Consider the following 15,037-nt stretch of genomic DNA (forward strand, 5'->3'; position numbering starts at 1 on the left):
TCTTTTTAGGTAATTTGTTATAGCTTTGATCTCATTCATCTGCCATGTTAACTATATGAAGTTATTACTATGCAAGGCATTGTGCTAGGAGCTATAATGATACAGAGCAGAAAGCGTGGTCCCTTCCAAAGATTTTATAGGGTTAGAGCTAGTTGCATAACTAGATGCATAAATCACATGGTTTGAGCTGCTTCCCTTGTTAATAAAGATAGAGCCACTTTGCGGTGGCTAGTCTGTTACTAATATCTCTAATGACTAAGCTTGCTTTCTTTCCTCCCCCGCCCCCCCACTTTTCAAAGACGATGGGAAGGAAGAACCGCCAACCACGTTACTTTGGGTCCAGTACTACTTGGCACAGCACTACGACAGGACTGGGCAGCCGTCTGTTGCTCTGGGGTACATAAATACCGCTATTGAAAGTACACCCACGTTGATAGAACTCTTTCTTGTGAAAGCTAAAATCTATAAGGTAAAAATCTTTTCTCCTCTTTTGTTATGAGGCAGTGAAACACAAATTAAGAAAACACATGCTGTAGAGTCTGAATGCGGTAAGAGAAATGGCATATTTGATAGCTCGCAAAACATGGAGCAGCAAATATAGTCCATTTCTCAGTCTGATTACTTTGAGACTTGTCATGGTCATGCTCATTTGCTCACCCATCTATATCTGTTTATGTACAAACACAAGTATACATATATACGTACGGTCATTCATATATATGGTTGTTCATACACATACCTGGTTATTTTCTTGGTTTTAAGTAGCAAGACTATAGATAATAAATAATTACATTTGCTGCGAAATGTTTGTTTCTATTAACATTTCCGTAAGATCATATATATCAGTATCTGTTAATCTTAAAACGAAACTGAAGATGTCTACTATGAATTCTACGTATTACCTCCTTGCCGTTTCAACTCCTGGGTCTTGCTTGAGAAAAATCATCTTAAAGTTGCCGCTTTACTATCTTAATACAAATATAATTTAGTAATAAAAGCTCTTGGGGAAGAGATTGTAAACCAATAATTCATTTACCAAAAAATTATGAAATTAAGTAATTTTTTTTTGAAATTAATTAATTTATTTTTGGCTGCGTTGGGTCTTTGTTGCTGTGCGTGGGCTTTCTCTAGTTGCGCCAAGCGGGGGCTACTCTTCGTTGCGGTGCACAGGCTTCTCATTGCGGTGGTTTCTCTTGCTGCGGAGCCTGGGCTCTAGGCGCATGGGCTTCAGTAGTTGTGGCACGTGGGCTCAGTAGTTGTGGCTCACGGGCTCTAGAGCACAGGCTTGGTAGTTGTGGTGCACAGGCTTAGTTGCTCCGCAGCATGTGGGATCTTCCCAGACCAGGGCTTGAACCCGTGTCCCCTGCATTGGCAGGTGGATTCTTAACCACTGCACCACGAGGAAGTCCCCCAAGTAATGTTTTAAAAGCACTTTTTTAAAGCCAAGTAAGGCTCATTAGTTTTGTGACCTTCCCAAATGGACTAGTTAGACGAAGTAGAATGAGGATCATTGTGGAATGTCCACCAGTGGTCCTAATTGTAATGTTTCCATGGTTCTTTTGGAGTAGAAATTTGACCATCCGTTTGCCTTTTATGACCTTTACAGTAAACTTTGTTGTTCTGGCTTAAAGATTTTGATTATTATCTATTCTTTGATTCAGTGATTATTTTTGAGTATTCACTATGTGCCAGGCACTGTTGTAGTGTGTAGTCAATGAGGTTATAACAGTAGACAAAATTTTTAAAACAAATCTTTACTATCAGAGAGCTTATATTCTGCATCGCCAGAAAGGTATCAGAACTTATATTTCTGTAGAATGTATGCATCTACGTTGATTAGGGTTGTAAGAGACAGAAGATTACTGTTTCTTCCATTTGTGTTTTAGTTATTTATGAACAGGAAACTAATTACTTGCATAGTGAAATTAGCATACTCTGACTGGTTTATTTTGCTTTTGTACCCTGTTATTATTAGCATGCTGGGAATATTAAAGAAGCTGCGAGGTGGATGGATGAGGCCCAGGCCTTGGACACAGCAGACAGATTTATCAACTCCAAGTGTGCAAAATACATGCTAAAAGCCAATCTGATAAAAGAGGCTGAAGAAATGTGCTCGAAGTTTACAAGGGTTTGTACAGCTAGTTTTCTTGCTTGTGAATAAATAGTTCATACTTGTATACCTTGTTTATTTTTCAAAATTTACGTCTGATATTTTTAATATCAACACAGGATTTTAATTGAATTGCCTTATCAGAAAAAACTGAAATCAATATTAGTATAAAACATCATTTTTTAAATATGGTTGTACAGTGGGTTTTTAAACTCTGATTTATATTGATGTATGTTCAGTTGAAATTTTTAAGGGCGAAGGGAACTAATACTAATTGAACATCTGCCGTGTGTTACTGTTCTGTTTCTTATGTTACTTTCCATCCCCAATTATGTAGACCTTTTGATTAATCATTTACAAGGGTGTATGTGTATATTTTTTTAGTGGTTAGAAATACAATTCTAATTTCTTTCACATATTAACTATTCCCTCTTACCCTGAGAATGGTTTAAAAAATTAGAAAATTATTTTGAAAGAATTCAAATCAATTGACCATCTTTCCTTTTTAAATCCTGTGGTGGAATAATGTATTTGATAAGAAATTGTCTTTGAGTGTGTGTGCTTTTCATATAGGAAGGAACATCAGCGGTTGAGAATTTAAATGAAATGCAATGCATGTGGTTCCAGACAGAATGTGCCCAAGCTTATAAGGCAATGAATAAATTTGGTGAAGCACTTAAGAAATGTCATGAGATTGAGAGAGTAAGTACCACATACATAAAAGTTTCTCATTTCATTTTGTTACACATTGAAAGTTTTGAGGAAATCCTATAGTTTTTTTCTCTTCTCTCACCTTATAATGTATAGTAAGTGATTTCTAAAAACCAGTGTTCATATTTTTCAAGTTTTATAATGGAAATAATATAGACTATATTAAGCAAACTTCCCCATTGTCTACTCTTCCTGCCAGAATTTATGTAAGAAACTTAAGGGAAAGTTTGTATCTTGGCTGCGTTTTCATTGATTTCTGAATGTTTCTGCTACATTAATACATACAAAGCTCATCAAGCTATCCCAGAAACGTGTTTGTTGTGGGGTTGATTGGTGGTGCCTTATGCCCTGATACATATTATTTATAAGCTTTGAAGCCTTTTCACAGTACTTCTGTAACCTATGTAATTCCTCACGTTCTGATAAATTTATTCTTTTCTTAGTCCTTTTCACTTCTGAGTCATTTCTATCACTAGTATTTGGCTTTCATTTTTTATGATTTTCATATATAAAAATAATTTATATAATTTCATGCTTGTTCTGTTATTGAGTCGAGAACCCCAGAGCTTAGTTGAAATGTGTTAGCTTCCGGTTGCTTGACTTACTCACTGATTGATTTCTCACCGACGTACCAGCATTTCATTGCATAGGATTCAGATTTGTATTCTCAGAAAAATTACCAAATACTGCAGTATTAAAATCCTTTGCAAATTGTTCTAAAGACTGAATGTTTAACATGTAAATCTACTGTACTGCACTATTATGTATGCTAATAAATTCTGTTGGATTTGTCCTGATAGCTTTATTTAAGTATGATTAAGGAAGGAATAAATATATGTATTTTAAAGCATTGTGTTTCCTTTCATTCAACAAGTAATTCAGTGCCTAAAGTACGCCATTATACTATGCTAGGTGATGGCCAATTATATTTGCTTATTTGATATGCAAAGTATTTAAATTGAATTGTCATTTTTAATATTTTTAAATTTTACTGATTTTTTTTCATGCCTGAGAAACAAGTAATTCCAAGGCTTTCATTTTTGTAGTTTCTTTGCTATTGCTAACTTCACTGTAATAAAAAAGATAATTTTGTTAGCATTTTATAGAAATCACTGATGACCAGTTTGACTTTCATACATACTGTATGAGGAAGATTACCCTTAGATCATATGTGGACTTATTAAAACTAGAAGATGTACTTCGACAGCATCCATTTTACTTCAAGGCAGCAAGAATTGCTATAGAGATCTATTTGAAGCTTCATGACAACCCCCTTACAGATGAGAATAAAGAACATGAAGCTGACACAGGTATAATAATCAAAGAGTTCTTATTGTTTCTGTGGTGTGTATGTGTGTACTTATGTTTTTGTGTAATGTAGATTTTTCCTGAGCTTTTTTTTTTTTTTTTGCTGTGTTGGGTCTTTGTTGCTGCACACAGGCTTTCTCTAGTTGCGGCGAGCGAGGGCTACTCTTCGTTGAGGTGCGCGGGCTTCTCATTGCAGTGGCTTCTCTTGTTGCAGAGCACAGGCTCTAGGCTCGTGGGCTTCATAGTTGTGGCTCACGAGCTCTAGAGCGCAGGCTCAGTAGTTGTGGAGCACATGTGGGATCTTAGTTGCTCCACGGCATGTGGGATCTTCCTGGACCAGAGCTCGAACCCGTGTCCCCTGCATTGGCAGGCAGATTCTTAACCACTAAGCCACCAGGGAAGTCCCTTTCCTGAGCTTTTTATTAAGCACCTTGTGGGACAGTGTTATACATGCTTTAGAAAATGGTGATGACCATTTTGTGAATTTTTCTAAGCAACAAAAGAAAAATACCGTTTACGTTAGTCTTTCAAAAGTTAAGCAAGCGGGCTTCCCTGGTGGCACAGTGGTTGAGAGTCCGCCTGCCGATGCAGGTGACACGGGTTCGTGCCCCGGTCTGGGAGGATCCCACATGCCGCGGGGCGGCTGGGCCCGTGAGCCATGGCCGCTGAGCCTGCGCCTCCGGAGCCTGTGCTCCACAACGGTAGAGGCCACAACAGTGAGAGGCCTGCGTACTGCCAAAAAAAAAAAAAAAAGTTAAGCAGGAATTTAATTTGTAACTGATCACTAGCTTTTAAGGAGTTGAATTTCATGAACTTTACATTTAATATCTGGTTTACCCAATACTATAAATTGTAAAGTACAATACTATTTTTATATTAGTGTTGGAACTCCACATTAGTGTTGGCCGTCAGTATATCTAGTTATTTCTCCTTTTAGTAATAATTTATAATTAACCTACTAAAAGGTAAATATTGCTTGAACACTAAAACCCAGCTTAGAATTAAGCCAGTAAAATTGCTCAATGATTTACCATTTGACCAGTTTTAACATGCCATTTTTATAGCAAGATGTCAGGATGTGTAGGGAGAAATCTTCCTTAATTATTTGGGAAAGGATCTCAGCATAAAAGTGACATAGGAATGTAGAAAGATAAAAATTAATTGTTCATCCAAATATTTTGTGACATTTTCATGGCAAAAATGTTACAGGAGTTGGGACATAAAAACTGTCAGATTTTTTTTCTTCAGTCCTGAGTTTATGCCTCTCCTGATGTTATGGTTGGTTACTTTCTATACTTCCTCCTTCTAAAGTCCTTTGGATCTTTCTGTTAATTTGTTATTAAATTATATTTCCTGTTGCCTAAGAACAATTTAGAACTTTCTGAGGTCACATATAGAAACCCTTGTACAGATTTCACTTGAATCTCTATCTGTCGTTGCTTCTTCAACTGGCAAGAAGATACCAGTGAGAATCTACAGGACAATTTATCATTGAAGCTGAGAGCAGTGATCCTCTGGCTTCTTTTGTTTACCTTCCTTTTTTAAAATAAATAAACTTATTTATTTATTTATGGCTGCGTTGGGTCTTGGTTGCTGCGCGCTGGCTTTCTCTAGTTGCGGTGAGTGGGGGCTACTCTTCCTTGCGGTGCGCGGGCTTCTCATTGTGGTGGCTTCTCTTGTTGTGGAGCACGGGCGCTAGGCACGTGAGCTTCAGTAGTTGTGGCACGCGGGCTCAATAGTTGTTGTGGCTTGCAGGCTCCAGAGCGCAGGCTCAGTAGTTGTGGCTCTTGGGCTTAGTTGCTCCGTGGCACGTGGGATCTTACTGGACCAGCGCTCGAACCCGTGTCCCCTGCGTTGGCAGGCGGATTCTTAACCACTGCGCCACCAGGGAAGTCCCTGTTTACCTTCCTGTTCACTCTTCCTGCCTTCCACCTGTTCTTCAAATTATGCAAATAATGTACAATTAACTCAACATACAAAGTTGAAACAACTTAGAAAAATAACTAGCAAATGTGAAAATCCCCTTTCCCTTTTCTCCTACCCACAGGCTGTCTTCTTTCAGAGGGCTACCCCTATGAAACGTTCAATTTCCTTTGTGCACAATTACCATTTTCAGAGCTTGATGTGCACACATGCTCTACACACACCTTTCAGGGTAGTTCTTGTGGTTGTTTGTTCATTTTATTTTTATAGCCCATAAATGGGATGATATGATTCATAGTGTTTTGAAATTTATACTTTTTCCCCTTCATTTTATAGTATAGTTCCATGTCTGGGCACAGCTAATATCATCGTCAGTCATTTTAATGGCTCTGTGGGAATCCACGTGGGTCCCCCCCAGCCCCTTACAGTGTTACAGTAAATGTCCTGTAGGTCATCATTATGCACGTATTTTATTATGGATTGTTAGGGGTGGAAATTGCTAGGTCAAAGAGTATGAGAAATGCATAAAGCTGCCTTCCATGAAACGTTTTTATTGCCACCAACAGTGGACTGATATTTTATTTTATTGCTAACACTGAAAATTGTCCATCCTTTACATTTTTGTTACTTTGGGAAGAAAATCTAATTTATAATTCCTAGATTTTTAAGAGTGGAACCCCTGCATACGTTTTCATGTGGCCTTTAGGCTTCTTATGTGAATTGCCTGTTCATATCTTTTGCCCATTTTATTTTGAAACTTCTTGGTTCGTAGGAGTTCTGTACATTCTCAGGACTGTAATCCTTATTTATGTGTTGCAAATATTTTCTTCCTGTCACTTAGGTCTTACGTTTGTTTACAGTGGGTGTCTTTCTTTATGTAAAAGCTTTAATTTTTCTGAAATCAAAGTTGTTTAGTCTTTTATGGTTTCTGGGTCTTGCTTAGAAAGGCTTTTCTCCTTCAAAATGTAAAATATATTTATAAATATCTTCTATGTTTTCTTATATTATTAGCTTTGTTATTTCTACATTTGTCTGTTTAATCATCTGGAGATAATTTTTATATGTGATGTGAGGTGCAGGGTAGCTTTTTTTATCCCCACATAAAAGACTGCTGACTCCTAAATGGTGCTTACTGAATAGGTTGTCCATATTCCCCACTCTTTTAAAATGCCACTTTTATCCTGAAGTAAGCTCTGAAAAAATACTTTGGTGGGTTGTGGGCATGGTGTCTTGTTCTCACATATATTAAAACTTAGTGTGAAGACACAGTAAAACTATGTTGTATTGACATCAGTACACGGGTTTCTCTTCTTATCCATTTTTCTCTTCTTAATCTAACACTATGTCTTTCGATTTTTCTTGGTTTTACATGTTAATTTTTGCTTATGTAAGAACTGTAGAGTTAATTGATCTTCCAGAAAGTTTCTTTTGGAGCTTTAATTTGAATTGCATTTAACATATAGGTTACTGTTTGGGGATCAGGAGATCTTAAACAACATCAAGTCTTCGCATACTAGAATGCATGTATCTCCTATTTATATTTTAGTGTAATTGTTGTGTTATAACTTTAGCAAATTTACTCTTAGCATTATCCTTACATGTCCCCCTTTCCCATTACAGTATTCCAAATGAATATTGTTATAGTTTTTGTATGTTGCTATCCTTATTGAACGTTGATACTAGGTTTAGTAGATTTTTCAGTTGATTTAAAAAATTTTTCTACGTAGGCCGTTATATTAATCTGTAATCAGTTTAAGTATTCATACCTCTTTTTTTCCCCCATGCCTTATTGCATTGGTTAGTGTTGCTGAAATAGTGCTGATTAATAGGGACAATAGTTTGCTTGCTGCCATTTTTTTCCTTAGACACAGTGCTTTCTAATGGTTCACCAAAAAGCTTGACATTTATAGCAAAGATCTGGTAGGTACCCTTTATTTGCTTGAGAAGTTATCTTTTGCTTCTCATGTTTTTACCCCTTCAGTAAACTTAAGAGTCTTCATATGGCCAGATTTCTTTTATTTTGCATTCTTATGTGTATGTTAGTTTGGCTGGGTAGAGAGTCTAGATTCAGATGGTATTTTCCGTGTATACACATATACGTGCATATGTGCACATATACACAAACACAAATTTTTTTAAAAAAGATAATGCAATATTCTAGCGTAGTAGAATTTTCCTTTGGCTCCTCCTAAGCTAAAATTTTGAGTCTCTATTAAGTTCACACAAGTACTAGCTAATTTATGTAAACTTGAGATAGTGCCTATCCAGATAATTAGCACTAAATTAAGTGAAACAGGATTTGGACTCTTAATGTCTATATTAATTTCCTGTGTAGATTCCTTTCTCTATCGTGGTGTGGCAATTATTGTGAACTGACGAGTCCTCTTAAGGCAGTGAGAGGCATTACAGAATAGGGTCACGAACTAGCCTGTGGGCCAAATCCATACTGCGGTTTGTTTTGGTACATGAAGTTTTATTGGGACCTAGCCAAGCCCATTCATTTACATACTATCTGTTGCTCTTTTTGTGCTATGACAGCTGAGTTTAGTTGCAACAGAGACCTGTGGCTTGCAAAGCGAAAAGTATTTAGTATCTCGCCTGTTGAAGAAAAAGTTTGCTGACCCCTGTTGTAGCATAGTGGAAAGAGAGAGTTTAGACTGGGGGCAAAGTGAAGTGGATTTACATCCTTGCTCTGTCTTTTACTATCACTCTGAGTCATTATTTTTCTTCTGAAAGCTCAGTTTTCTGATACATAAAATAATATTATGAGGTTGTTGAGATTGTTAAATAAAATAATGTGTGTATTGTGTCTAGTCTTGCAGTAAGGATGCAAGTGGTAGCAATTATTTCACAAATCATTAAAAGGCCAGAATTTATGTGGCCACTCACGCAGTCTTGTGTTTCTAGGATGTAATGTTTAGTTCTTGTTTGAAATTTTCTTTTCTAGTAGTAAGGAATTCTTTACCAGGAAAAAGAGAAACAGGTATAAATTTGTTTTTATCTATTGCTGCATAATAAATTACCCCCAAATTTACCATCTTGAACCAACCATTTCCATAGGTCAGGAATTCAGAAGCATCTAGGTGGTTCAGGCTCAGGGTCTCTTAGGAAGTTGTAGTTAAGATATTGGCTAGAGCTGTAGTCATCTGAAGGTTTGGCTGGGGCTGGAGGATCCATTTCCCAGATGGCTTACTCGCATGGCTCTTGGCAGGAGGCCTTAATTCCTTAGTCTCTCCAGAGGGTGTCTTGAGTTCCTCAAGACATGGTAGCTGGCCACGCTAGAGAGCAAGGAGGAAGCCATAACACCTTTAATGTTCTCTTCTCTTGACATAACACCCTGCCACTTCCTTTACATTTTAATTTGTTGAGTGGGTCACCAGGTACAACCTATACTTGAGTGGGAAGGAGAAATCAAAGAATTTGTGGACATATTTTTAACTGCCACGTTCTGCATTCTGGACACAAATTACTTACATTCTTAATGCAAAATATACTTGCCCCTCTCAAGGCCTCTGTAAGTCTCATCCCATTACAGCATTAGCTCAAAGTCCAGATCGTTATCTTGTGAATGAGGTGCAGATGTTGATGAGGTTTTTTGAATATGGTTCTTTAGTGTAGCTCTTCAAGTAGAGTTCTTGATATGAAATCCTGTGAATTAAGAGTTCTTGATAAGAAATCCTGTGAACCAGTATAAAGTGGTGAGAGAGAGGCTAGGCGCCCACTGTAGACACAAAGGGGTGGTGAGGGGGGAACGGGAGGCACATTGGAGTTACTGGTTCATGTCAATTCTCAAGTCCAGTTGGGTCCAGGTTAGCAGTTCTTTGATGAGGACTCGAGACCTAGGAATAATTCTTTATGGATCTTGGCTCTGCCCTCTGGGTTCCTGGTTCTACCTTCTGAATCCTTCTTTTTTCTTGAAAGTTAGCATTTGTCTGCAGCTAAGTAGTTTCTTAATCCGCTTCCAAAATTTGGGGGTGGGGTGTCTGAAGACCTCTTTTCATTTTATGCTATGTTCCTTTCAGTCCAAGTTTCCGTGTTTCTACCGTTATAATTCTCTTTTAAACTTCATGAATCTTGTGTGAATCTCATTGAAATCCACATGCACAAGTATCTTTGTCTACTTTGAGATCTTGCTGAGAGGACAAAACTTCTAAGTTTCTTAGAAGGTCTGCTGTGTGATTGAGAGGATCTGTGGATCACACCCTTAAAATTTTTAAGAGAACCTTTGTTTGACTAGTAACTGAGACACCATTTTTCTGAATTCTGAATCTTAACAAAAGATTTTAAAGCCAAATTCTCTGCTCTCCCTTTTGACCTGTTTTCCTGGCAGTGCCCTGTGTTTGATCTTTGCTCAGCAGTCATTTCTGGAGAGGTTGAGAATTTTCAAAAACCTCAAGTCCCTGCTCCTTCCTTTAGTTTCTTTCTCTTGCATTTTTGCTAGAAGCAGCAAGAAGAATCAGGTACCATCTTCAAACCTCTTCTCCCCCCCACCCCCCCATGTTTTGGGGCCTAGAAATCCACCTAACGGGATCATCCGGTTCACTTGATGCATTTTATAAGTGTTGCTAAGCCGTCTGCCTCTATGTGATTATAAGTGTTCCTCACTTCACTTTAGCCCTCGCTTGCATCCTCTTCGAAATCTAGATATCTATTAATAGTCTAAGGCTCTTAAGCTTACATTAATTCTCTTTTCCAAGTCTTCTCACCTTTGGCCACTCTCTGGTCCCAGAGCCACTCCCCACATTTTAGGGTTTTATTGCAGCAGCATCGCACTTCCAGGGACCAAAATATGTTGGTTGTCTATCGCTACATAACAAATTGCTTAGCAGATTTAAACAACAAACATTTATTTCCCAGAGGTACTGGGGGCCAGGAATTCAAAAGTCACTTAGCTGTATGATTGGAAAGACTTATGGTCTCTCAGGAGGTTGAAGTCGAGATGTCAGCCAAGGCACCTGAAGGATTGGAGAATCTGCTTCCAAGATGGCATGGCCAGAGGACTGTTCTTGGCCACACGGGTCTTTACATAAGGTGGTTTGGGTTTCTTCACAACGTGACAGCTGGCTTCCTCTGAGTGATCCAAGGGAAAGCAAGGAGGAATCCACAGTGCTTTTATGTCCTAATCTTGGATGTCATACACTTTCATTTCTAGTACATTCTATTAGTGAGAAGTGAGTCACTAAGTATAGCCCACATTTAAGGGAAAGGGAAATAGACTCCACTTTTTTAAGGGAAGAATTTTGGGGCATATTTAAAAATCACCACGGTGGTGGCGTATTTTAGAATGAATTTTTTCATTTCTCATTATTAACAAGTATTTTCCAAATAAATACTGATTGTACACGTAGCTTTCAGATTTATTGCTTTAAGTCTAAACAGTACAGATTTTCCACTTTATTATGGCATGTTTATCAGTGATTTCCAGTCTTTCTTTGAAACATTCTATAGTTGTACCTCAAGGGATATTGTTAATTTTTAATGTCAAATTTTAAATTTACTGTGTAGTTATTCATTATTCCTTCAACAAATATTTGAGTGTTTTCTCTGTTTTGGTATGCTGCTAGGCCCTGTCAATACAAAGATTATGAGTAAAACAAGGTCTCTTCCACCAAGGAACTGACGGTCTAAAAGAGAAATAGATGTATAAACAAAGTATTATGACAAGCAGAATATGTGAGGCACAGTGGCAGCACTGTTTGACAGGATTAGAGACGGCATAACTAAGAAGGCATGGGACCGTGCCACAGAGTTATGAACCAGCTTGTCACATTCCTAGAATTGCAAGTGGTTTACTGTCGCTAGAGGAGCTCACGTGCTTTTGAGTTTTGCTATGGTTGCCACGATAGGGTGGGTCTCGCAAGTTTTTTGAGGAGGTTAGTGTTCTTTAGCAAATGTGGCACTATTAAAAGGTACACATAGGCATATGAACATGTGTAACATGAAAGATTTTTAGTGGGAGTTTATATGGGAATATTACATAGTAATTCATCATTTCTAATCTGATTAACACGTTGATAATTTTATTAACACTTGCTGCTTACAGCAAACATGTCTGACAAAGAGCTAAAGAAGCTACGTAATAAGCAAAGAAGAGCTCAAAAGAAAGCCCAGATAGAGGAAGAGAAAAAAAATGCAGAAAAAGAAAAGCAGCAGAGAAATCAGAAAAAGAAGAAGGACGATGATGATGAGGAAATTGGAGGTCCAAAAGAAGAACTTATTCCCGAGAAACTGGCCAAGGTACTTAAGAATAGTGTTTGGCACAATTGAGTGAATTTCATGACCACCTATTGTCATTTTATGTGGTCTTATTCAGCCAATTTGATTATAGATTTTAGAGTAAAAAAATCACTTTAATTTTTAGCTTGCTTTCCCTTCCTTCCTTCCTTCCTTCCTTTCTTTTCTTCCTTCCTTCCTTCCTTCCTTCTTTCCTTCCTTCCTTCCTTCCTTCCTTCCTTCCTTCCTTCCTTCCTTCCTTCCTTCCTTCCTTCCTTCCTTCCTTCCTTTTCTTCTCTCTCTCTTTTGTTCTGATTGTATCTCACATTTAGAACTTGAAGTAATGATTCTGATCCAGAGTAATCCAGTATATGGTATATTGGAGAGTTTTGGCTTTTGAGTCATTCTGATCTGGGACCACATATTAGCTCTTACACTTCTTTGTGTATCTTGGACATTTTGTCTAACCTCTCTGATGGTTTTCTCAAATATAAAATGGGACTCGGAAAAATCCCTACTAGGCAGAAATGTTAGGACTAGAAAAAATGTATGTGTAAAGAATGTAGTGTCTGTTGTAAGTGGTAACATTGAACTTTTTATATCTAGCCTAAATTGAGCTTTTTAAAAAGTGAATTCTGTATGTCTCTCTCTCACTCATGTTGTCAGTTTACACTATTTCTTTATTGTATTTACTATTTGTACCTAATATCTTAAAAGTCCTCAAATATTTTCCCCAAGCCAAAATCTTATCTGCCATTTTTAAACTATTAAGCTGAAACCAAGGCATTCGTTGTCCTGTGAATCATTTTCATCAGTAACGTACATACGCACTTTTCTTCTGGCCCTCGACACCCTCCTACTCCACGTGCAGATAATTGCATGATTTACTACGTTAAAGCAATAACATAAGCATATTGCCCTAGAGTTCAGTTTAGCCTTACTAGTAACTAAAAATTCAAAGTCATTGATTGCTTTATAACTAAGGAAAATTATAATACCTAATGAATAGAGTTGGAAAATATTTTTAGAATTATATCAGAGCAGATGGACAGTAATATCTCATGGCAATATTACTGTTTAAGAACCATAGATAAATGTAGCTTGGATTTCACAAAGCTGTATGTACAAATAATTGTGTGCTTTCTAAGAACAAAGATACTGCCTTTTTATTATTGTTGTTGGGAGCTTACTGGAAGAATATACAGGGACGTGAAGAGCACCGAAAATTGACCTTTTAGGCCCCATGGAAAACTACAGAGTTACTCGGGGATAATACCAACTTTAGGGGCTTTTCATCTTTATGCCTCAGCATTTTTTCTTGCTACCACTTTTACCACCATCACTGACTGCCTGCCACTGTCATTCTTTCCACTTGCTTTCTCTGTGTCCCACAACTTTATTTAATGACTTTTTTCTTGTAACTCTTTATGTCTCGCATCATGGCTCTTAAAGAGGGGATCTGTTTGGATTTAGTAAGTGTCTAATGAGGAGTACCCACAGGGCAGGATTCTTGTACCAGACCTCCTTATACACTCTTCCATTTTCTTTGTGTTTCACCTATAATGGCTGCTTTGGGGCCAGATGTCAAGTTGTAGTCTAAACATTTGTAGCTAGACGGTTGTAGTCTCACAACAAAATAATGCCTACATAAAGTGCTTCTGACTGCTTTATTTGAAAGGAGCCTAGTGGAAGGCACCCACCTTCATGGACTGCTCTTCAGTATATGCCGTTCTTACCTGTTAGGCGCATAACACCTTTCTCTTCCAAGGATGGCTGCCTCCAAGATGCCCCCGTCTGATAGCATCCACAGTCACCCATATTGCAGTGCGGTGGCAAGGCCAGATTACACCAAGCCCTCATAATCGGGAGGGACGCTGTAGGCTATTTAAAAAACTGCCTGCCAATTCTGGGTCTCTAATCTGTAGTTGCCTTTTTTGGGAAGGGGGGTTATATTTCATCATTCTTCCAGGTAGTAAATGATAAATCCAGTTCACCAGTTCAGGATAATTTAAATAAAATAAAAGCATTGTTAAATTGCAGTTATTCCAGTGAAGAAGGAGAGAAGGAAAATAGGAAGAGGTTTAGTTAATGAGTTTAATATTGAATTAACTGAGTATACATCTGAAAGCTTGGTGGAATCTGTATTGCTTGTTTAGCCGGGGTATGATGAGCAGTAGGTGGTAGTTGGTATTCATGAGTTCTCTCCTGTACTATGCATCCTATGCTCCTCCGTGCCTTTGGCCGGCATTCATCTCAACTGGATTTTTTTTCCTTCTGTGCACACACACGTTCCTTATAAGGGTAATAAGTCTTTAGCACTCTGTCTGTATAGTGTTTATTTTTAAACTTCAGTTTTAAGCTAGCATACGGTGTTAGACTTTGTGTCGCTGTGCTGCGAGTATAGGGAGATACACTCCTATACAACATATTTTAACACTCGGATTAGAGTTCAGGCCAGTTTATAAATTTTAAAATTTCACGTTAAAAAAAATGCCCTTGCAAATGTCTTAAATGGCCCATCAACACAGTGCAGTCCCTTTCTATTTAACTCAGGTAAATTCAAATCTTGACGGGATGTAACTTTTTTTCGAGACAGAGACAGAAAAGAGTATGCATGATGCTGGCAATTCCATCCAATACTTCTCTCAGTGGACATAGGACCCCACCTGAGTTTGAGGTTGGGGAGGTATGACTGCCGTCTCAGTTCTTGTGCTTCTCAGAGTGTGACTATCTTGCTACAGTGATTGCGATTTTGGTACTTAAATGTGTGGT

At 37.9% G+C, this 15,037-nt stretch overlaps 1 protein-coding gene across 2 annotated transcripts in view; it reads left to right on the forward strand.

The window, feature by feature from the left end:
• Positions 1-15,037, forward strand: part of NAA15 (N-alpha-acetyltransferase 15, NatA auxiliary subunit) — a 74,514-nt gene that overhangs the window by 45,572 nt on the left and 13,905 nt on the right. For both annotated transcript variants that reach the window (XM_082652829.1, XM_082652830.1), the window contains exons 11-15: positions 300-469; positions 1,976-2,128; positions 2,684-2,812; positions 3,918-4,131; positions 12,096-12,289. In XM_082652829.1, coding sequence (XP_082508955.1) covers positions 300-469; positions 1,976-2,128; positions 2,684-2,812; positions 3,918-4,131; positions 12,096-12,289 — 860 coding nt within the window. The remainder of the gene's footprint in view (positions 1-299; positions 470-1,975; positions 2,129-2,683; positions 2,813-3,917; positions 4,132-12,095; positions 12,290-15,037) is intronic.

Source organism: Grampus griseus (genome assembly GCF_964374135.1).
Source record: "Grampus griseus genome assembly, chromosome: 4".
NCBI lineage: Eukaryota > Metazoa > Chordata > Mammalia > Artiodactyla > Delphinidae > Grampus > Grampus griseus.